At 40.7% G+C, this 23,301-nt stretch overlaps 2 protein-coding genes across 2 annotated transcripts in view; one reads left to right on the top strand and one right to left on the bottom strand.

Moving 5' to 3' along the window:
- Positions 1-167: 167 nt before the first annotated feature.
- LOC128364157 (E3 ubiquitin-protein ligase KCMF1-like) lies at positions 168-13,779 on the top strand. Its single transcript, XM_053324699.1, has 7 exons — positions 168-291; positions 2,150-2,317; positions 4,340-4,479; positions 8,059-8,160; positions 9,778-9,958; positions 10,913-11,231; positions 12,171-13,779. The coding sequence occupies exons 1-7, from the start codon at positions 276-278 to the stop codon at positions 12,496-12,498; spliced, it is 1,254 nt and encodes a 417-aa protein (XP_053180674.1). The 5' UTR covers positions 168-275; the 3' UTR covers positions 12,499-13,779.
- Positions 13,780-20,626: 6,847 nt separating this feature from the next.
- slc20a2 (solute carrier family 20 member 2) overlaps positions 20,627-23,301 on the bottom strand; it is a 43,837-nt gene continuing 41,162 nt past the window's right edge. The window contains exon 12 of the mRNA XM_053324693.1: positions 20,627-21,805. Within this exon, the coding sequence (XP_053180668.1) occupies positions 21,641-21,805 (165 nt within the window). The 3' untranslated portion in view covers positions 20,627-21,640. The remainder of the gene's footprint in view (positions 21,806-23,301) is intronic.

The raw sequence follows: 23,301 nt of genomic DNA, 5'->3' as shown, positions 1-23,301 counted from the left end.
GTTAGACAAACTCTCTATGGACGAACTAAGTTAATACTCACAGCTAAACAAAATGAGACAGCAGCGCCACCGTGTGGACGGAACAGTGGAGTGGCGAGCAGTGACACAGCAGGAGGCGGAGGAGGAGGAGGAGGAGGCGGTGTGCCACACCGGATCCTTCATGAGGGAAGAGGCCAGGGACAGCCAGCCAGCCCCGGCTCCTCTTCTCTTCTCTTCTATTTCTCTCTATTGCACGCCAGGGAGCCCGAGCAAGGGGCTGCGTTAGTGTCCGTAGGATGTCCCGTCATGAAGGTGAGAGCACACTCCGGGGGTCAGTGTTTCACAGAGAGAAATGTTGGCTGAGTAGCGCTAGCCGACAATGTCTTGTTTTGCAGCTCATCCTAGCTAGCGTTGGCTAGTGTTAGCAGCAAGGTTGTGCAGTGTAATTTGGTCGGGGACGCATTATGGCGGCCACAAAATGTGAGTGTAAGTTAATCCAAACGGTCCTTTCTTGTTCGACGTCACGTTTTAAAAACAATAATGTCCAGTGGCTTTTTTAGCAGCTGTTAGTTTCACCAAAACAACGCTGACAAATAAGCGGAAGGAGATAGTTAATGCTAGCTAAGTGGGGAGGGGGGGGGGGGGGTTATTATCGCAGCTAGCCGACAAGCTAAGTGGCACTAGGTTATGTAGGTTAACGAGCTGGGTAGAAAAGGGGGAGTGCCGACAATAGGAAACACAGGAGAGCAGCGAGTAGCAGCTCGGTCGAGGCTTGTCACACCGTGGAGCTAGTTTCAGCCTCCTTCCTGGTGAAAAGTTGGCCTCTAAAAAATTGCTAAGTTAGATTGCAAGCTAACCCAACACTCACCTCGTCCTTGTGGGCCAACCTTGTTGTGCTTGAAGTTCGCATGTTAGTGTCAAGTTGATGTCAGCTTGCACATTGTGAATTATTTGTCTCAGCTCGCCATGCACTAGAGAAAAGTAGAGTTGGGGGTAAAGTCAGTCACAGCTGAGTAGCCTGTCAGCTCGTTAAGTGGTTCATGTTGGCCGGTAACGAAGGTTAGTCAGGGCCCGAGCGGCCTTTATTTTCCATGCCTGTGTTGTTGTCAACTTTACTGCCAGCAGTCATCAAGTTACTCAGCTCAGAGGTTTAAACATGGAAGTTATCGTGGTGACTGTCACTGACATTACTGCGTTGGCCTAATAGTTGCCAGGATAGTCAGGATCAGGGTTAGGACTCTTTGAGTTTGTTTTTTTAACAGCTTGGGTTACTATGAATGGAGATAGGAGTGAGTTTTGGTCAGCCTGGTGTCATGCAATACAAGCGAGGCTGGCTGTCTGCACGACTGGCCTGGTCAAAAGCCTGGACTTGACTTGACGTTTTACCTCATGTGACACACATAGGTTGAGCCTGTGCCGTCAGTGTTAATATTGTGATGATGATTTATGGATGAGACAGGTGTTGTGACAGTGGCCAAAAAACCCCCCCACATCATATATATATAATTCAACTCAGTATCCATACCATGATTACAAGACTTGTGACATGTTGGTGATTCTTCATAATGGTTATTTTTAGGCTGCTGGTGCTTTATTTTAATGCAATTTTCATAACCAAGCAACAATATCACCAACTCAAATCCAGTCTTGACCACCTATGTTCTACCATACGAACAGAGCAAGTGTGAATACACAATTAAATCATGAAAATACAAAAAAAAAACCCCTGATGATTGCAACTAAACAAATGTGATGCATCATTCTTTAACCTCATAGCAGAATGCAATTTCATCCTGTGATAAAGTCACTTTTAAAACCATTTATCTTTTTAATATCTTAGTGTATTTGCAAGGATGATAGTTACCTTGTTCACAATTCTTGGTCATATATATTTCATTTTGCAATGTTTGTGATTCTTCTGGTTAAGGAAATCCTAGTCTTAAACTCTCATTTAAAGCACATTATGAACACAGAGTACATTCAGTTTTCATCAAAGTAAACTTTGACCGATGACTTCTGATGAAGAGAAGTGACACATCAAATATTAAAATAGACTGCACTCGACTTGTCCAAAATATGCAGTGTCGATGAGCCCAATTAAGGTGACATAAATATTCAACATCTAACCTCTCTCTCATCCTTTCCCTTGTCTGTCGTTCTCTTCCCTCAGGTGTGAGCTGTGATGCGTGTTTAAAAGGCAACTTCAGAGGTCGACGATACAAATGTTTAATTTGCTATGACTACGATCTGTGCGCATCGTGCTATGAGAGCGGCGCTACCACAACCAGACACACCACAGAGCATCCCATGCAGTGTATATTAACCCGAGTCGACTTTGGTAAGTGGAATTGATATCCCCTACAGACTAATTCCTAGCAGAGTGCTTATTGAGGCTGTGAGGAGTATGAAATGTGTGAATTAGTCCTTACGTTTGCACATTTTGACGAGGTTATGAGCCACCTGTCATTCAGCTCATACAGCATTTGTTGTTGAGATTAACAGCGTTTAGTAACACTTTTTAATTGTGATATACAGATGGGTGACTCCACTAACAGGCAGGCAAGAAAACACAGATGTTTTGAGTGCTGCTGCATGTCTACAGTTTGAGACACCCCCTAAACCAGAAACACAGCCTCTATAAACTGATTCTCACTGTGGTTTATCACCTGAAACTGCAGTTCTGAGTCAGACGTTGTTGTTAGTTGGCAGTAAAATGAGTACCAACCCTGAAGTATCAAAAGAAGTTTGTATCTGCATTCAAGCCTTCATGTAGTGTGACGGGTGGTAGTCCATCTGCAAGACTGTGAGCAGAATACACCAAAGCATATTTGTCATGTATAGATATCATTTGTGATTTTTCTGAGTAGATTTTCAAACTTATTTCAGTGGGTTTTTTTCTTTTTGAGAGGTAGTAATTGCACAGATGCCAGTCACAGATTTACTAAATAGCAAATCTCAAACTGGAGCTTTTTAAAGTACATCGGGAACCTGCATTTCCTGGCATGTCATAATAAGGATAAACCACTAATACTGGCAGTCTTTTGTAAACCTCCTTCCACTGGCTTTAATAAGCCCCGTTGAACTGTTACAGTGTGTGTTATCTTTTGCTGGCCTTTGCTTTTGCTCTCAGACAGGAAGGCTGCTCCCAAATGACTTAGCAGTGATAGATTTGACCCAGACAGCCCGAGGAGTTTTTGGGAGTGTATTACTGTGCTTGCTGGCTTCAGTTTTTGTCTGAGAAAGTGTTGTGGCAACGACAGGATAGAAATATTCAGATCTCTTTTTTAGTTTATAGACTTTTTATGTTTAGCCAGCTTGGCATTTCTTGTCTCACACATAGAAGAGCAGTAAAATTATGATTAAGGCACAATATATGATTCCCTTTGCTTTTAGATGTTAGCTTCAATAATTATTTCATGAATTAGTGCTGTGAAATATGCTGTTGATCAGCCTTTCACACATTGGAAATGCTGTTTTACAATCTGTTTTTAAAAACAACAGTTGCAGAAAACAGCGGGTGCAAGGTCCTCAATAATGTGTTTGTGTTTTTGTTTTTTTGTGGGGGTTTTTGCATATTTGTTAGTCCTGCTTAGACAGAGAGCTAGTGTTTTAAGGTAGATCTCAGTATCTGCACAAAGAGCTCCATATAGTGACATTTTAAGACCTCAGTGTAAGGGTGGAATTTAACATTTTTTATTGGAGGAAAAATAGGAAAAAGCTGTATGTTGCACTCATGATATTGACTGTCATGTCAGCTCTGGCTTCTTTTGGGTGATTTCATGTGCAGCCGATCAGGGAATGTTTGTTAAACCACTTTCTGTGAAGATGCACCAGTTGATGCTTTCATATTAACAATTAATATTTATTTGAAAGGGCTCTCGCTCATATCGGCAAAACCACACAATTATTATCTCAGTTACTCTACAGTTCCTCTCAGCTCTAGGGAGATTTTTTTTCTTCCTTTTTAATTCATCTTCCAACTTAGTAGTTTGGTCTCTTGGCCTGCAAATATCGATCAGGCCTCACCACTCTCATCAACCTTGTTTCCAGCAGATAAAGCCACTATAAGCCACCTACTCGGCATCAAAGAGCAGACGGACAAAGTTAGCGACTCTCTGGGGAACATAAGGGAGCCTTTAGCTGCTAGGGAGCCAGATATGTCCCTCAAGAGTTGTGCAGACCAAAAAAAGAGCCAGTAGGAAAATGAAAATCCTCAACTAATTGTTGATTGTGAACTGTGAATTGTTTGTCAACATGTTTACCATAAGAACTGTGTCATGATATGTCAGTAATATGTTCACAGCTTGTTCCCCTGCCACCAAATTAAAATCACTGAATGTCCTCGTTGGTCTCCCTCCAGATCTGTACTACGGTGGAGAAGCCTTCTCGGTGGAGCAGCCCCAGGCCTTCACATGTCCCTACTGTGGCAGGATGGGCTACACAGAGATCTCCCTGCAGGAGCACGTGGCTGCAGAGCACACAGAGACCTCCACAGAAGTGGTACGTTTGCGCTGGACGTCTATGAAACTTCCACATGATGTTTGCAGATGTGAACAGAGTTTAAAATCAGGCGACGTTTCCATTTGGGTTGCTTTTCCTTACTTACTTAAGAATTGTTCTTGATCACTGGTATCAGACTACACAAATCTTTGACACGATTTTGTTACAGCAAACAAATCTACAGCATCAAGCCTGATAATGAATGTCAGGAACAATGAACGGGGTCATATTTTGTAATATATTTTTAAAAAACAGTCCAGACGATGTCTGGGAGGCCCCATGACACCCGGACAAAAAGTCGTAAAAAATGGTATTTTCCTGCCTAGTTTAACGTTTCCTATGACGCGTTTCTTGACGTTGACCAATGGAATGACAGCATGCTCTCTGAGAGACACACACATTAAAACACAGACAGCGGGGAGAGCAGCGGCTCATCACCACCTCCTCCACAGGCTGATTCAGGCAGAAAAAACGTGCCATTAGTGACAATTATAACTGAAACACTGTAATTTTTCAGCTATAACTAAAATCAAGAAAATGGTTACTTATGACTGACATCAGGTTTTCCTTAATCAGCATGTGGAAGAGGCGGACATGAGCTGCTGCTGTCTGAGACACTAAATGTGCCTCAACTCGACCAGACAGTCACCTGGTATTAAAATACATCTTTTTATCTTCATTTTCTGCAGTATACAATTACCAAAACCTTCTAATATCTTCCTCAACGAGACCTTCTGTTCACACACAGTGAACCTGGTAGCTTTATGTAAGCTTTTTGACCTGTTATAAGACATTTTTTACCTCCAGTTGTCTTTGAAGTATAAACGGCCCACACTGCCCTCTTTGTGACACCTAGAAACAGATACACAATCGTTTTTTCTTTCTTTTCCTTCTTTCTCATCACACACAGCACTTCTATTAGCCATGATTGATCATTTCTCGACCCTCCTCCTCCTTCCCTGATGACCTGCGAACTCATGCAAGGTCATGAGCAGCGATTGGTCGGTGCAATACTTGTAGTGTTGCCAGTGTCCCAACAAAGACACGGCAAGAATTTATGGCACCGTGAACGCCTAATCTGACACGGTGACCATCGTGAAAGACAAAAATATCATGTAGTCTGATCCTGACATAACTGAATAGGTGTCTGAGAATGTCCCACAGATTGAAGGATACTGTAGGTGTTTAATGTATGCTGTTGTATGTTTACCACCTATACTTTGTCGAGCCTCGCAGTGTTACAGCCCAACGTAGTTCTCCATGTCAGCGTCTGACTGCAAGAAAAAACTGAAATACCAGTGATGTCAGGTAGTCTGTGCGGCTCTATTTATAGATGTTTCACTTTTGACAGCGAGGTAAGAAAACATTACTTTGAACCGAGAAGTTCTTAGCATAACAATGTAGCCTGTTTACTGCACGCTTTATATCACTGCTGTGTTTACTTAATGTGGTTCTGAGTTACAGTCAACACATCAGGATGGGTTTTTATTTTAGTTTTGATAGTCTGTCCAAATGATGGATTCAAAATGAACTCAGTGTGACTGATAGTTCTTTTAATGTTTTAGGCATTTAGTTGGTTTAGTTAAGTGAAGAATAAGACCATAAAGTGGGTATTTAATCCTGACGTTTTTGCTAACATATTTCAGAATGAATTACTACCAGTCAGATGCTTTCATGCCCCCTCTGTGATGTTCGACAGGCTAATTGTCAGTCATATCTCACATACCACACGCTTAATTAGAATTACAATGAAATACATAAAGAACGGTTACATTTAAGCTTCACCTCTCTGTCCGTTTCTCTTTCACTGTCCTCTCTCGTTATATAAGTCTCTTAAAATTATCTTTAAATGTAGGAATTCAGTGAATTCATTTCCATACCTGGCTGCATCTCCAGTTCTCCAAAACCTAGCAGCCTACGACCAGAGTCTACCCCTGGTTGAGAGGTCGGGGGAAGCATATGGTCCCTTTCAGATTGACTTCTGACATGTGTTTGACCTGCATTGCTGTGTCGGTCACAACAGTAGAGATGCCGTTTTTCTTCTCCTTATGGCACCAATTAGCAAAGCCATTCAAACTCTCACTGTAATCGCCATTAAAAAAACAAATAAATAAACCTCAGGTATATAACATAATTGGTCCCTAAATACCATATTTGCCCAAATATAAGGTGACCCTGATACTCACACACTCTCCTGCCAGGCTCTTGGAAGCAGTCAAAAACATTTTCTCCAGCATTTATAGGACTGTGGGTTTGACTTTTTGAGCTCCTTATCATCTGTGACAGTGATATTTGGCAGCTGGACATGCTCTGTTTCTGCCGTAGAGACTTCCAAAGATGATTTGGACTTGTTTTCACTTGACATCAATTTATTTCCTCCATGACAGAAAAAACAAATGATCCTTCAGAAACTCCTGCAGGTTAAACTGGACTAACAAAACATTTTTAGAGCTGATGGACTAAAAAAAAACTTTATGACACTCGTTAGCATAGCAACATGAATAATATAAAACAACCCACAATGCAACACTCTATGTAGGAGTCACTGCAGCTTATCCATTCAAAAAGAATATGTGATGTTATTAATTTATGATTTTTCTGGACTCTGAATATAAGACGATCCACTTTTTCCACACGTCATCCCAAAAAAACCTGTCTTGTATTTGGACCAATGCAGTAAACTTTCTGAAAGCATTTATTCCTGTAGTAGTCGATTCTTTACAGCCTCTACAGTCTAAATGTTTGTCTTTATTTCAGTGTTGTCGTTAAGATGCTGACTCTGTAGCAGGATTATTGGTCGGCATTAGGCAGGCACGTCATTGTTTATGTCAAACCTGAGACAGTAACAATAACTAATGTCCATCATTTGAGCCGTTCACTAAGCAGAGGAGTGGTGCTCAGCCTGACTCTGCGGTGGGCTTGATTGCGTTACTGCGGTAATGCGTTAACTGTGGCAGCTCCACTGAACTGGGTGCTGGTGTTATGGAAGCTAATTAATGATGCAGATTCATGAGTGAATAACCTCAGTTAGCAGCTGCAGTGAGGACACACACACAAAAGCATAAAGTAGTTCATGATCACAAATATTGTTTGTGTGTCTCGTTCTACCCCCCTACAGGATATTACATTTAAGTATTTGACAAATACTTGACTTACCTGTTTTGACTTAGTCAACACTGGAAGTCATCCAAGCTCATTTTAATTTGAAGCCTCCTACCTAATAAATCCACATGACATAGTAGCACAATGTTATTTGTCCCGAGTTTGACTGCACAATAACTCATCAATGTGATGCTATTTGGCAGGTGACTGTCAAATTTTTAATGGGAGCGCTTCCCACCAGCAAATTATTTGACCAAACTGTCAGTGAGTTAAAAATCAATTGTAGCCCTTAGTGCTGCTGCAGCTTTACAGATATCACATCCTCTCTCCTCCTTGTGTTTGAATACAGCGTTTGTACGGTAGATATTTACTAATCTCAGTGTTTGTTCAAAAGCATCCAGCACCAACTGGTGAATGTTGAATGTGCAGTGAAGTGTGGCGATATTGACGTTGACGCTCTCTCTTCCTGTCCTCTAGATTTGCCCCATATGTGCAGCGCTGCCAGGTGGAGACCCGAATCATGTGACAGATGACTTTGCTGCTCATCTCACACTTGAACACAGAGCACCCAGAGACTTGATATCCTTTTGAAGTATTGAAATTTAATTTGAGTTTGTGTTTTGTCATCAGATGCAGTTATCTAGCTTTCTGTGTGGAAACTATTCAGATATTTATTATTATGCTACTTGAAGGATGTGACTCATCATCCAAATGAACCCCGTGTGGTTTGTGTCATCCAGATTGTGTTGTCATTTTAAAGATTAGAGCACCATGCAGGCTTCTGTTCACTGAAACTGACATTTGTTGACATTTTGCTAATAACATTAAAGCCTCCGGTGGTAGTTTTCCAACTCGCTGGATCGGGTAGAGAATCAGTTAAGTAATGGTTTCACTGTCATTATGTAGTTTTAAACAAAATGGCATTTCTCAACTGAGAAGGAAGGTACAGTGAAGACTAATTGTGTTCATCTCTGTGTCTTTATTCAGATTTGTCTGAATTTCTCCATCATTAACCTTGGCCTCTCTATCAGTTATTCAGTATACAGTAAATCAGTCACAGGCATGACTGTTTTGAACTCCACTACAATCCCTGGTCTCATTTTATTTATAATAGATAGATTTCACAGAATTTCAAGCAGGGAGTTATACAGATTTTAGATTTAGGAAAAAAGAGAGCACTAATATCGGCTTGGTTTTGATTGACAGATACCAAGAGGTGAGGAGTTGGGTCAGGTCATCTCTGATGGTTTGTATCATGTATTTTATTTGCTTTTCATGAGCACAATGAAGCCAAAAAATGGATGTGAGCATTTAAAACAGAAACGCTTTAACGTGGGATTTAACTTGAACGCTGGTGGGGATGAAAACAGACAACTTAATCTCTTGACAGTTTTCTAAAAAATAGCCGTGTATTATCGGTTATTAAATTATAGAATCTGTTAGGAACCTCAGGCTCCTCTGAGTGAAAATGCATACTCACTCCATTTGGGGTTGAAAATGCAGTTCAGAAAGGAATTAAGCTGAATTAACCACATACAGGTGTATGTGTCAGTTCAGAGGAGCCGGAGAGGGCTATATGAGTGTTGAAATATCAGCATCTGCTTTTAAACCGGCAAAACTACTCACAGTAGGTTTGACTCACTGAGGACTGATGACAGCAGTCTGACAGTCGGCTTAGAGAGCTTTGAATTCAGTGCTGTGGTGGAAACAAAAGATGCAGGAGTGCATTTCAAGTTCCATGAAATACAGGTGTAGGTTTTTGTTTGTGGGTGCTGCTAGTGTGCTGTGTTGTGCAAATGTTCATGTGACACGAGGGCAGCATGCAAATACATCAGCCGATTGCAGCAGCTGCAGAAGACCTGTGTGTAATGAGTGTTTAGAAAATGACAAGTTGATTTAATACATTTATAGAGCAGCACAGAATCATTTAAATCATTCATAAAGCAAAATGTCAGACATTTACTGATGGCAGCTTCTCAAATATTAGGATTTTCTACGTTTCCTTCAAGTCTTTTAGAATGTGTGAGGGTTTTGGACACATAAATATCAGATTGAAAACAATCAGCTCAGTTTCTGGGAACTAATGGTCAATATCTTGAATGTGTAATCCAAAAAAGATTATCTTTAGTATTAATAGATGACCTTTAGATGCAGCTTTATCACGCTCATGATGTGTTTCTTAACCATGAGCTTCACGATGAGTCCAGTGGCGTGCGGCATGTGAGGAGGATGTTTCACCCTGGGCGCGGGCTGGGGGGTCCACGAGCCCGCAGGTCTAACATGCACTTCACCAGCAGCACCACAGGGGGGCTCTCCACCAGTCAGAGCTCCTCACAGAGCTCCAACTACAGCAGAGAGGCCATGGACCCCATAGCAGGTCAGTGTCACACACACAATCACACACACAGATGAAAGGCTGTGGTTATAAGATAAACATATTCAGAAAATACAGAATTCTCTGAAAAGAAGAAGCTGCGGAGCCTGATGCAGGTCACAGAAAATATTTTTGTTATTCATGCAGTCAGGCAGGAAAATAATGTTCTTGTAATGACCAGTATCACCCAGCTGCAACTGCATGAGGTCTGACACACAACACGGGTGCACAGTTCTGACTGGTGCAACAGGGCAACTTATTAATAGAAACATTTAACAGTTGTCTTAATAGAGTACATTTCTCACACATACAGATTTTCTACTGCAGATACGCTCTGTTTGTTTCAGTCTGCATTTCAAGGCAGTCTGTAATGTGTGGGCAGAGCTGTTGCTGTGGCAATTCCATGTTTATCCTGTTCCCAATTTTAATCCGGTTCAATGCTTGGTATTCGCCATGTCAGCTCCAGCTGTGCCATAATGAGGGTCCCTGTTCAGTCCGCCTCACAAACAGGACACCGGCCAGTGCTCCCTCCTCTCTAATGACCTGCTATACCTGCTGGGCTGTTGATCCGACTGGCCGAGTTTTAGCCTGAAACACTCACTGCCGAGGCTCTGTTGTACTGTGTGTGTGTGTGTGTGTGTGTGTGTGTGTGTGTGTGTATTGTGTGTCTTTTGAGTTACAGTGCTGTGCTTTCTATTAAGCATCAAAGGCTGAGGATCGGTCATGTCTTATTTAAGTTCTGCTTTTAGTTGTGTTACAGTGCAGCTCATAAATGGTAGTTACAGGGTTGTTAAACCTATATTGATTTTTAAAAGGTAATATTATTTCCTTACTGCCATCATCTGCTTGAAGATTTTTTTTATGAGACTGTGGTGCAGGATTGAATTAGAAATAAACACATCTTTCCATCACAAGTTCTAACATTACATCCTTGTCGTCTCCACTGTGTTCCTCCAGAGCTTTTGTCTCAGTTGTCGGGGGTGCGGCGTTCGGCGGGTGGCCAGCTCAGCTCCGGCCCCTCTGCCTCCCAGCTCCAGCAGCTCCAGATGCAACTCCAGTTGGAACGCCAGCAGGCGCAGGCAGCACGCCAGCAGCTTGAGACGGCCCGAAACGCTACCCGGGGCGGCGGCCGTGCCAATGCAATCCTCAATACAAATTCAGCTGCCACAAACCCCAACAACAGCGCCAACCACAATACCAACCCCAGTCCCAACCCGGGTCCACCTGAGCCCAACACACAGCATACTGCACATAGCTCCCAGTTTCTACTCAGCAGGTCAGGATATTGCTCAATTTACTGCATCTCTTTAAATATTTTAAGGGAATTATTCAACATTTTGGGAAATATGCTTATTAAATTTTGTGCCATGAATTAGATGAGAAGATTAATTCCATCCCAATGTCCATCTAATTATGAAGCCCCAGCCAGCAGCTTAGCATATCATAAAGACTGGCTTTTGTAAGTTGTTTCTGAAGGTAAAAGAAGTCACTGTGCTTGGCCAAGAAATAGACTGTCGAATCACATCATGTGGTTTTTATACGGCTTAATATTAGTTGAGATATAACATATTTATTAGTGAGCTATACTGATGCTTAAATTAAAGTTATTGTTGCCTTTGGACAGAGCCAGGCTAGCTGTTCCCCAGTTTCCAGTCTTTATGCTAAACTAAGCTATCTGGCTCCTGGCTGTAGCTTCATATTTAACGGTTCCCCATTCAGCCCGACTTGATATCAGCAAACAACTACTTTCTATGTCAAGATATAGCAGAGTATATGGATGAGGTCACACTCCCTCTGAGTGTGCAGTAACTCCAGCAGAATACTCCAGAAATAGGCAGTAACAGACTCTCGATCCATATTTGATCAGCGCTGCCTAGTTTACAGTTTGATATGGGGTTCATGAAATGTGTTCAGATGCTGCTTTTTTCCCCTTCTAACTTTATTAAGTAAACGCCATCTGCATTTGTTTTGGTCTCAGATGCTGGTGCTCTAGTGTGACATCTAGTGGGGTTGAATGATGCATATTACACCTTTTTAAACAGGACAGTGAATAATCATATTTCCAAAATGTCAAATTATCCCTAGAAGTCTAAGCTGTTCTTCCTCTTTTACTCTCCTGTCACCTAATGTTTCATCCATCTGTCTTCCTCTCATTATCAAAGTCTACACGCTCCTCTGAGCTTCGTCTCATCACTGATAACTTGTCATCCTGCAGGCTGAGCGAACCACGGCTGTCTGAGGCAGAGCGGCAGGTGTGCGAGGCCCAGTGGGCTGACAGGAGCCTGTTTGTGACGGAGCTGCTGCTGTCCACACTGCTGCCAGACGAGGACGCCTCCGCCTCCTCCTCCGAAGACGAGGACGACTGTCACGGCTCGTTGCGGAATTTCGCTGACTTCGAGGCCATGGGCTGTGTTGAGGTCATGACCTTGGACGTGGCACTGGAGAACCTCAATCTCAAGGAGATGACCCCGGCTACCAAGACGACGAAAACGACAACTAAAACGGCACCAACGAAGAAAGAGCCTCCTGCGCCGCCCCTTTGATGACATAGCCACTCCCTCCCCTCAAAACCACCATTGTAACTGGCTGACTGCTATGTCAGTCCAACTGCCAATGGATGACGAAAAAGACTGCAGTTCTTTTTGGCTTTGTTTTATTATTTTTTTTCTCAGTGATTGTCATTTCAGCTCTGTCGCTCCCCACTCAACCCCATGTTTATTACGTTGTGTACATTGAATAAAAGTAGTGAGACGAGAGAATGTGAAAGCAAGCAAGCGTGGTGGGTGCGTGAGAGAAAGGAAAATAACTATATAAATATATTATAGAAAAATCTATATGAAAGTTGATAATCAATTCCACATAACCCGTGTTTCCTCTAGCAGATGAGCAAAAAGCGTAGTTAGCTGTTTAAGAGACAAACACGTCACACACTCACCCAAGGGAGAGGCGGCAGACAGAAACCTCTCCGGTAAAAACGCTGCTGTGTATTTATAGTTATTAATTAAAGAAGTGCTTGGATGGTTTACCACAACTTAAGCATGAGCTTAAATCACCATGTGCCCATTTTTAACTGCACAGTCACCAGATGGGGAGGTCTTTCTCTTTTTGTTTTGACACCTGAGTAACTGTAAATTAAATCGGTGCTGATTGCCACATCGGTGGCATTTCTGCACCACACGCACACACACACACACAAAAACACACACACAAACAGACTGATGGCTGCGTTTGGTTACATTCATGTCCAAGTTCAACCTTCCCCTCCCCCTTGTGTGACACCACCTGTTTTGGGTCATGTGACCTTGCTTTATATCGACTGTGGGCACTTTGGTTTTGAATTGCATATCCAGTGTCCATTTGTGTACACTACAGATGCTCTACATAAAGGCGATACGCAACTCGGAGGCAGACGGAGATGAAACAATCTCTTTAGTGTGACCATTTTCAGGCCTTTTATAACATGGAAGAAACGACACACAACCCTGGTCTCATACGGTTGTGTTTTTTTTTGTTTTCATCCCCCACCCTTTTATTTTTCGGAAGACCAGACGCTACTTTCTCAAGCTTCCCGTGATCTGAAAATGAATCCTCTCTCCATTACTCATGAATGCAAAGATTACTCATCATGTGACTTGAAGGAGAGAATCCTGTATGCTCTTTCCATGAAATTTCTCTCGGTCAAAAAAAAAAAAAAGATCTTTGTATGCCTCCACTGCTACCTGAAGAAATGCAATGTATGTTTTTGGCTGAGCGAACAAGCCAAATTACAGGGTAAACCTTTCAGTTTGGAGGACAATAAAAATGTTTTGGATGGAAATGAACTAACCCAATCCTGATCTGGTTTGTTTTTTCTTTCTCTTGGTTGCTAATATTCAGCCTATTATATATATTTTTTAAAAACACCTATCTTACAGGTCAATCTCAGTTAGTTTTGTCCTCTCCTGACACATGTTCCCTCTCACACCAACAATGTAAAGTCTCCACTGATTAACCGATGGGTGAAATTCAAGTGGTAGCAGCACAGACATGCATCATTTAAGCTTCATTTGGCCTAAACGTTTTCTTCTGCTCATTGTCAGAAACACCACAAACCTACAGCCAGCCCCCCAAGCCATTGCAGCTGTGGTTGTTGAGGTTTTACAGACTGTACACTTTAACTATCGGAAAAAAACAGTAAATCAAATTCCAAATTCTTTTTGCCAAACTGATGGCATAAAAGGATAACGCTCTCTTTAATTTAACGTGTCCAGCTGGGTTTTTCCCTACATTACTTCTTCACATACACTAAATAAAATACAGTTAATTCAGTTTGTCATAGGACAGACTGTGAACTAACCATGTAGGGCCAAAGAATCTGAAATATGAAGGAAAATAATTCCATAGTATTCTTGGAATAACAATAATTTGGGAATGAAAGTATGTGTAACAGAATAATCCACTTATTAGCTTTTCAGAGCTGTCACAACTGCATCTCATTCTGGCACAGGTCACTGCTGGATAAGATCACCACACATTTTTAATTCTCTCTCTATATTACACACTCTGGCCTGAGCACATCCATCTTAAAAAGAAAGGATAAATTATTATATATATATATATTTCTAACATTGGAAACATTTGTTGGCAGGTGGTGCAAATTAATAGAGAAAATTGATGTTTCCTTGTGGATGGGTTAAATAAGAGGTCATTCAAAATACTACAAAAAAAATGCATGAGTCTTACAAGGTTAAAGCTATCTGACCAATAGATCTTAATTTAAACTTAAAACTTGTTTAAAATGCATATAAATAATTTTTCGTCAAAGTGAACATCAGACAACCAATTTTGTAATTCCACAAATAGAAGTAGTTGGGCATTTGCATAGATGATAAACTCACATTTAAAGCTCATATTTCAGTTTAAATTGATATAAACTGAGGATGAATTAAGGCCTGTTTTCTTCTATTCTGTTGGCAGAGGCTATTCTACTGTTAGTCTAGACTCTGGCATTTATCACTCTGCAGTTAGATTTGTGACAGGACACTTACACATCATTGCACTCTATTTGTAAGAAGAAAGTATCAATGGCTCCTGTTCATTTATAATGGACTTATGAATAGGTTACCAATGTGGAGATGTGGACACTGGTTTCAGTTACAGGCTCCATTAATGAAAACTGAGCTACTGAGTACTTTCAGAGAACTCATTATGGGCATGATTAAAATGAGTTTTACAGTGTCGTTCTTCAATGATAAAGTCTGACAAGGGAACTTTAAAAGGATGGGTTCACATTCTTATCAAGTCTGTGCTAACACTCTGTACTAATGTACTGTACAGTCTGTTAAAGACTTATTGAGTACTGTTAACATTCCTGCTGTTGATACAGGCCACGAGGAAATCCTAAGTGCATTATGAGGGGATGAACAGGAGGAGTTATTATGGCGAGAAAAAAACATTTCAATGTTAATTTGGACACCTGACTATTGTTTTAAGACAGGTTAAAAAATTGTGAACCTATCATTTAGGGGGGACAGTCAAAAACACAAGGGCTGATGTTGTTTTAATGACTATTACAAGTTGCCATGAATCTACAAGGAGAGGAGTATCACACAGGGAAAATAAAAAAAAATGCTGAGTTTTCAGAAGCCATTATAAACTTTAGGTTAAGTGGATTTGAAGCGTAATCCCAAAAACAGTTTGCAGTTTGTTCCCTTATCAGACCTTTAACAGTTTACATGATAACCCTAACCCTCCCAGCTGCCTGTTGTCCATTAAAATGAACACAAGAACCACAAATACAGAAATCACTTTCCTGAATCCAATCAACAAATGTCTCTAATAAAGCATGAACAAGCAAATTTGCAGACCCCTGACTGTGGGAAATCAATGGTTTCCATTTCTAGTTGGTTACTGATTTAACCAACAAGAAATGGAAACCATTATCCCATTGAATGTTAAGTGGTGTCACTCTTTGTGTGCCAACATCCAACCAGCATTTTTCAGCGTTACTGTAGAGACTCCTTAAATTAAACCCAGCACAGACGGCCACAGTGCTGGGAATGTAAAAGTGCAATTTGTGCCAAGTGGCTGAATTATTATCTGAGCTCAAAACCCCAAATAACAGCAGCCTGAAAAGATTTGGCAGATTCATTCAGTCTTTAAGAGGTCAGTTGCTGCAGGAAACCAAATGTATGTAAACTCAGGGGGGAAATGAGGAGAGACAACCATGACATTTAATGTTTTAGGACACAATCATTTAGTCACAAAGTCAAAAATAAAGTTCATTGTAAACTATTTTGAAAGCTGAACAGGTTGCATGGCACTTTAAGAATATGTGGATGATTTAGAAAATGAGATTATCTAGTTAAAAAAACTCAAATAAAACTTACAGGGAATATTTCACACCAAACAGGACAAAACATGGTTTCTCATGCACATCATTTCAGAAATAAAACACAACTCAGTGATTTTTTAAGGTAATCTTTGTAATTTTAATTCCCATAATTTAGTTTAAATGCAGACATTTTTTCACTAAAATCTTAAATAAAACATTACAGTACTATATATGCAAATCAGAAGAGCTTTAAGGTTTTGTAGAAGCAGGCTACAAGTTTCTTTTGATTTTTTAAAATCCATTTATTTATCTATTTTTTTAAACTTTTGAAGGACCGAACAGTTAAATAGCAGTAAACAGTAAAAAGACAACACAGAGCTGTAAAGCCTGCAGGCCAGCCAAGGAGCACATTCTATTACAAAACAGACCAGAAAACTAGAGACTGCACGCCACACCCAGATGAAGGTCTGAACTGAATACCCCTCCTCCCCCATCTGCTTGTGTGAGGCAGGTGGTAGTTCCACACAAAACGGGAGAGGGTGCTATTACACCGGGGCGGGTGGAGCTACACGACCACAGGTTGATAGCAACGTGTAGTCACACCTTCACGAGAAAAAACAGCTCGTATTGCACATTCAGGGAGAAGAAAATGGCACATTCTGTTTCTCTAGTTTCTCTCAACGAAAAGGTTATAAAACAGTTATACTGCAGTAGAAGCACAGTTACTCCCTCAATGGCAATTACACCACTCATTGATTTATACTGATCAGTTGATATGGACTGGTCTAAAATGCTGCCTCTCTCTACAGGGAGGGAAAGTGTCCAACTGCGCCGTCTAGTGGCTGCGTACACACTTAACAGATTATTGCAAATTAGCTTCAATTACTCAAATTAAAGGAAAACATATTTTCTCAATCTGCTTCTTACTTAGATCACTTCCTGTCCTAAATTAACTTGTCCTACATGTTATTTAATTAAAAGGTAATGTCACAAATGAATATACAGTTGTGTGTGGTTATTAGTGAATGTTTGCAGCACTGTCAATCAAATTCACTCAAACCCACAGTCCTGATGAAGCAGATTAGCTGAGTTTTAGGTCGCTAGGACTCTTAATACTCTCTTACTCTCTAAGTAACTCTTAATACTTAGTGATTCATACTTAATGTAAAAGTTTTTCAGGGGTTTTAAACCTGCAGTTCAGGCTTTCTGTCTCCCCCTTCTGGTAGTGAGAGTAATTACATTAACACTATTGACGCACGCTAATGTTAAAGGCTCAACCGTAGCCTGCTACAGTGCTACAGTTTCAGTGGTCATGTTAAGTCATGTTTGGCATATCTTGGTGGGTGGTTGGCCCTCGGGTATCTTCGTCATTGCTGGCTGACATTAAATGCATCACTACCAGTGTATTGTGTGGGAATGTCGCCACAGACTACAGATTTAAAAACTCTATAAACTCTGAAATACAGAGATTTATCTGGTGGTGATGGACCTAATCTGTATCATATGAACTTGTTTACCAAGGGCTTGAATATAACAGACGTTCATTTATATGTCAAAGTCACGCACTCCAGCTTTAACATCTAAATAGCATCACTGTTTTAATTTTAGCCAATTAGCCTGGCTAAATTATGAAAATGGCTTTAAATTAAGTTTTGCGAGACCAATTTATTTTATTTTTTTTTCATAGATGCTGAACGCTGCCACCAGAGGGCGATTTTCACTTTCCTTCCCCATCTTGAGCAGTGCATCCCTTTTGGCCTATCAGGATTGAGAATGCATGGAAAAACAAAAAAATGACAAGTGTGTGTTACAAAGTGGGCCTGCAGTGTCTGGTGATGCTTTTTCCTCTCCCAGATATCTGAAGTGTGGTCATATGGATCCAGCAAAGATCAAGCTCTGAAGAGCTCGTCTCTGTTCTACGAGCCCCAAACTTCTTAAAAAGCTGAAATATTATTCATTAATTATTCATCATTATAATGGTCATTCAGTAAAAATGTTTTGTTGTTAGATGTTAGCAGTCGGTTTAAAGGAAATTTTATCCTTTACATGCTCCAGATCTTAGATGTATTGAGAAACAAGGCCAGACTTTCTGGTGCATCATAAAATGTCTTTTAATTGTTGTTTTTTTTACTTCCTCCAGGTTCCTTTACTTTGACAAGACCACTAAGAGAATTTGAACACACCAGCTCTGTGCAGCCCCCTGTGCAACCCACAGATGAATAAAAGGGTATGAGCTTCAAGAGTGGTCACCTGCCAAAACAAGGAAACAAATGTCCTCACAGTCCAGTTATCAGTTAACAGTTTACAATTTCAAATTTCTCACCTACGAAAAAATGATTTTGCTTCTAGATTTTGCCTTCAGTGAGTAGTCGTCCTGGTTTTAGCAAGATGCCGTCCTGCTCTCACAGCTCAGGATTAAAGCAGCAGGGAAACAAAATTACAAAGTGTTTTCATCTAAAATTCAAAAATAAAAATGGTAATTTAAAAATCTGATCTATTGGCAAGCGACACGTCAATCTACATGTTAGAGGGACACACTGGGCTTCAAGGAAGTGTGGCGCATGGCACCAAGGAGGCAAGACAACCTGTAATAAGATCATTCTTCAGTGTTGCTCAGTGTCATCATGGTCTTATAAACAACTTGTGCCAGTTTGCCAATTTCCCAAAAAACCCACAGCGTGTCCTCCAAAGTGTCTGGAAGCTCACCCAGGTTAAAACTCAGATATGGTAGAAAAATATATAGTCTTGATGAAATTTCTCTAGTTATTCTCATCATTACTGAATTGCACCCATACATGTAGTGTTAACGCATTGTAGTAGCAGTGTAAAGTGACGGGGATCATGATTAGCACTACTACAACAAAAAAACCCAAAGAAAAACAAGTCAGCGCACGCACACTTGCTCTCGCTCTTTCTCTCTCTCTAGACACTTTAGGTTGTTTTTTTTTTTCTTTACTTGCACTTAAAAATTCATGGTTAATAGTTTGTCTTTCATTGGCATCATTAGGCAACAGTTTTTTTTTCAGATACTCTACAACATGGTTACGATGTAAACACCACAGTACTTAATTATTTACTGTATCTGCACAAAATAAAACACAATGTTACAAGGCAAGTGGCTACTTAAGCATAGATTTGTTCATGAGAAAGAAAAAAAAGAAATTAGGAAACACACCACAAGAACAAAAAAAAGATCTTGCAACACCTGGCATCGAGTTTGTTCAAATAAAAAAAGCTTTAGACTTTGTTCATCTACAGGTCAGGCGACCCTGTTAAAAAGCTGGTGATGATCAGTACTATCCCCCCTGATACCATCTCTTTCAGACATAATGATCCTATTACAAGAGCCTTGTGATATTTTTTATGACATGAGTTTCCTCAAAACCCTCATCAGGCTTCGATTTAGCCCTCAACTTCACCCTATGATATCTAGTTAAACCCCTTACCACTTAGACTGCAACACAGGTGATCGATAGACTTCATGCGTCTGTACTTAAAACAATACCGGCTCATTTTGAGGAGCTACACATGCGGCTTATTTGCCACCTCTGCATAACTGGCTGAGTTATAATACAAATTTGTCTCACTTTAGTTTGATGTGACACAATAATCGCTGTCTGGCATGACAAGGCTTCAACTTATGGAGGCATCTTGAGACAGACACCTCAGATATGTCACATGAGGGACAGTTATGAGACTGAGGTTCAGGGCTACAGAGAAAGATAAATTCTCGACTAAGACATGCCAGCTGAACTGAACATTGGACAGTGTAGAGGTCCTTCATTGGCAGGGAGCCTTCGACATGAGGAAATGGCTCCAGCAACTGAGCTTAACGTATGAAAAAAAAGGCATATAGATGAAGATATGTGAACACTTTATCGGACCTTATCAGTGTGTGTGTGTGTGTATGGTTCAGTTGTAGTGTTTTGGCTTCTGCTGCACCTAAACCTCATTATCCTACATTAAAGTTGGCATTCTGATATGGCGACAAGATTACTTTGGCATGGCGCTGCTCTCAAGAAGAGCGACCTCTCTTGACCGTCGCCACCTGAAACAGCTTTAACTGTTGAATTTACTGACTATCTCCTCAGGATCATCAGTGAGTGGCGGGTTTCTCTGTTGTTTACAGGTAATATTTGTTTATTTCCAATCAAAATACTATTTCTGCCAACTTCAGAAAAACAGCAGCCTGTCAGTGTGTCTGTGTGTGTGTGTTCATGAGTGTATGTATGGGTACTCTACTGTGTAGCCTCCGGGATGAAACATACTGTATATACAGTAAATGACATCATGAAGAGGTGAAGAGGCCCCCCACCCAATGATATTTAAAAAACAAACAAACAAAAAAAATAAAACACCCCACCCCTCCCATGCCCAAACTCTTTAAGGACAGTATTTACAGTACAAATTACAGTATAATACATCATTAAAAAATATGAGATCCATCTCTAAAAACATACAGGAGCTCTTGACAAAAAAATCAACTCTTTAGTAAATCAGGTTTCTATGGTATCATGTGGAAAATAAAAAGAGTGACAGTCCCACCACCCCTCTCTGAGGCGTCCTTTCAATTGGCCCCAGTTGTACCTGGCTAACATGTTAAAAGTGAGATGATGGACGGGTTGGTTGAACACACGCACATCTTTTCTTCTTTTTTTTTTTAACTTTAAAGCAAGCCGCAATACAACAAATCACACTCAATCTGATATAACAATATGTACAGGTTTTTTTTTCTGGCATTTTGGAATAATAATAATAATAATAATAATAATAATAATAATAATAAGCACTTGACCAACTATGCTACCCGGGATTGCAGGCAGGAGGATAATAGCTTCACTGCAGGCATATTTGTCTGTTAAGTTGTGAGAATGAACTTTTTTGATGCCATTTTTAGTTGTGATCTGTTTGTATTTTTTGATTTTTTTTTTTTAAATGAAGAAAATGACCAAAAACCAAAAACTCTTGTTTAAGTCTCCCTCCTGTTCTCTTATGTACAGCAGATTGAATCGTATTGTGAAAACGTTGGTTACACGCTTTCTTATGCACACACAAAAAAAGAATAAATAAAAACCGATCAGAAACTCAAATGAGTCAAAAAGATTTTCTGGACTGCAGAGCCAGGCAGCATGTGAACCAACCCTCCTCACATCCACAGTACAACCAAGTCCATCTGTAAACCTCTGCAGCTACCTCCCTCACTGTTTGCTCCTCTTCATCGTCACCTTTGCCCTTTCCTTCTCTCCATTTTCCTTTATCTGCACCCCTGACACTCGAGCTGTGATTTTTACCCAAGTTTCCCTCTCCCTCTCTCTCTATCTCTCTTTCTTTCTCTCTCTTCCTCCTCTGCTTTCCCTCCCTGCCGTGAGCCCTCACACATAGGGCAGGATGCCGTAGACGAACAGGGCCATGACGGCAGCACTGAACAGGCCGGCCACGGGCACAGTCACGAACCAAGCCAGGAAGATGTTCCTGAAGAGGCGCCAGTCCACCGCTTTCTTGGAACGGATCCAACCCACGGCCACGACTGAGCCCACCTGGAGGCCAAAGCCAGGGGGAAGGAGAGGAAACAATCAGCCGCAGAGCAGAACAAACATTTCAACTGTCAAAGTAAAAAGAAAACTCTGGAGAGCTGCAGCGTGTTCAGGATTTCTTTATGACAAACACAATGGATCATTTTCTGTTCTCCTTTTTCCAGGCTTCTGTTTACTTGCCCAGTTTAGCCATTATTTATCCCAAGCTCTAATGGACCTGACAGCAGATCAATGATATTGCTTTTGGGAGTGCTTGAAACAATTTAGTATGTTTTTGGCCCTTGAATTTGCCGTTCAGGGAGTTTAGTAAAGTGAAGAAAAAAGCCTGAACACAGCCTTCAGCTCTTCAACATCAGCTTAGTCCAAAATGTCTGTTAGTTAGAGCAAGCTGATTAAAGATGTTTACACTAACAAGTAAAAATATTTATGTGAAAGTCTGAAATTAGCAGTTCTGGTTTATCAAAAAAATGATAAATTCATCTGAATAGGCTTAAAATCTCAACAAAGAGATCATTTCGAGTTTAAAAATAAGTTTGAGTCATTTCTGCTCGTGCCAGACTTCCACCAATCCAATCTTCACTCACCTTTATTCAGGACCAAACCAGAATAACAATAAGTGAGAATACATTTTTGGAGAAGACACATAGTCACATTTCTAACACCCGAGTGTGTTGGAGTGGCAGCTCCAAAGTCACATGACCATCATGCGCAGCGACTGGTTTCTGTATCTGCCTGCTTTTATACGACCAGAGAAACATTAGACTTTCCTCCTACAGACTTCAACTGAATGTATGACTAATGTGAGATGTAAAAAGTGTGCTGATCAGGCAGGTCAAGTCTCACTGTGAACTTTCTCAGACTCTGCTGGATTTTAACGCAATGCTAAAAGCAATCTACTCGTGTTGAAGAATATCTCAACTTTGTGGCCAAGACATTTGTTTACGGCCATTTGTAGTATTTCAGGCATGCAGTGACAAAGCCTGAACTGAGTGCGACCTCGGTGTTTGTGCTGCTGATGGCCTGCAGAGCTTTTGAAACAACCAGTCGCTGTACATAATCACACCACAGAGCCACACACACACACACACACACACACCAGGGCCGGGCATCAATTCAGTTTAACCTCCACACAAGTGAGAAAGGAAAATCAAATGGATGCCCATCACCTCTCTCACAGACTCATACAGCCATCTGGGGGATGCTAACAGATGTTGTTGGCTACTTTCTCAAAACCTAATGAGCACTGAACATTTTCAGTCTCTCTTTTACATTGGTTTCTTGTATATAAAGGCAAATTTGTCTTAACATGGAAAACAGTTAAACAGTAACTTTAACTGCTCTTTAAAGGTTTATTCATATTTCAGATTTATTTTATTTCAACCAACAACCTCTGCAGATCCCCCAGACACAATCATTAAATCAATCAAATCATCACCACAGTTACAGTATATACCTCTAACCATGAGTAGATTTAGCATTTTTGCATAGCAGTGGAGATT

This window comes from Scomber japonicus, chromosome 9, assembly GCF_027409825.1.
Source record: "Scomber japonicus isolate fScoJap1 chromosome 9, fScoJap1.pri, whole genome shotgun sequence".
NCBI lineage: Eukaryota > Metazoa > Chordata > Actinopteri > Scombriformes > Scombridae > Scomber > Scomber japonicus.
Note: the sequence above shows the minus strand (reverse complement) of the source record. Positions and strands in the feature narration are given on the sequence as shown.

What these genes read in the sequence shown, in the direction of transcription:
- LOC128364157 (XM_053324699.1), top strand. An exon ending in ATTAACCCGAGTCGACTTTG is followed by an intron (nt 2,318 to 4,339) that starts GTAAGTGGAATT and finishes GTCTCCCTCCAG; the next exon opens with ATCTGTACTACGGTGGAGAA. An exon ending in ACAGAGCACCCAGAGACTTG is followed by an intron (nt 8,161 to 9,777) that starts ATATCCTTTTGA and finishes CATGAGCTTCAC; the next exon opens with GATGAGTCCAGTGGCGTGCG.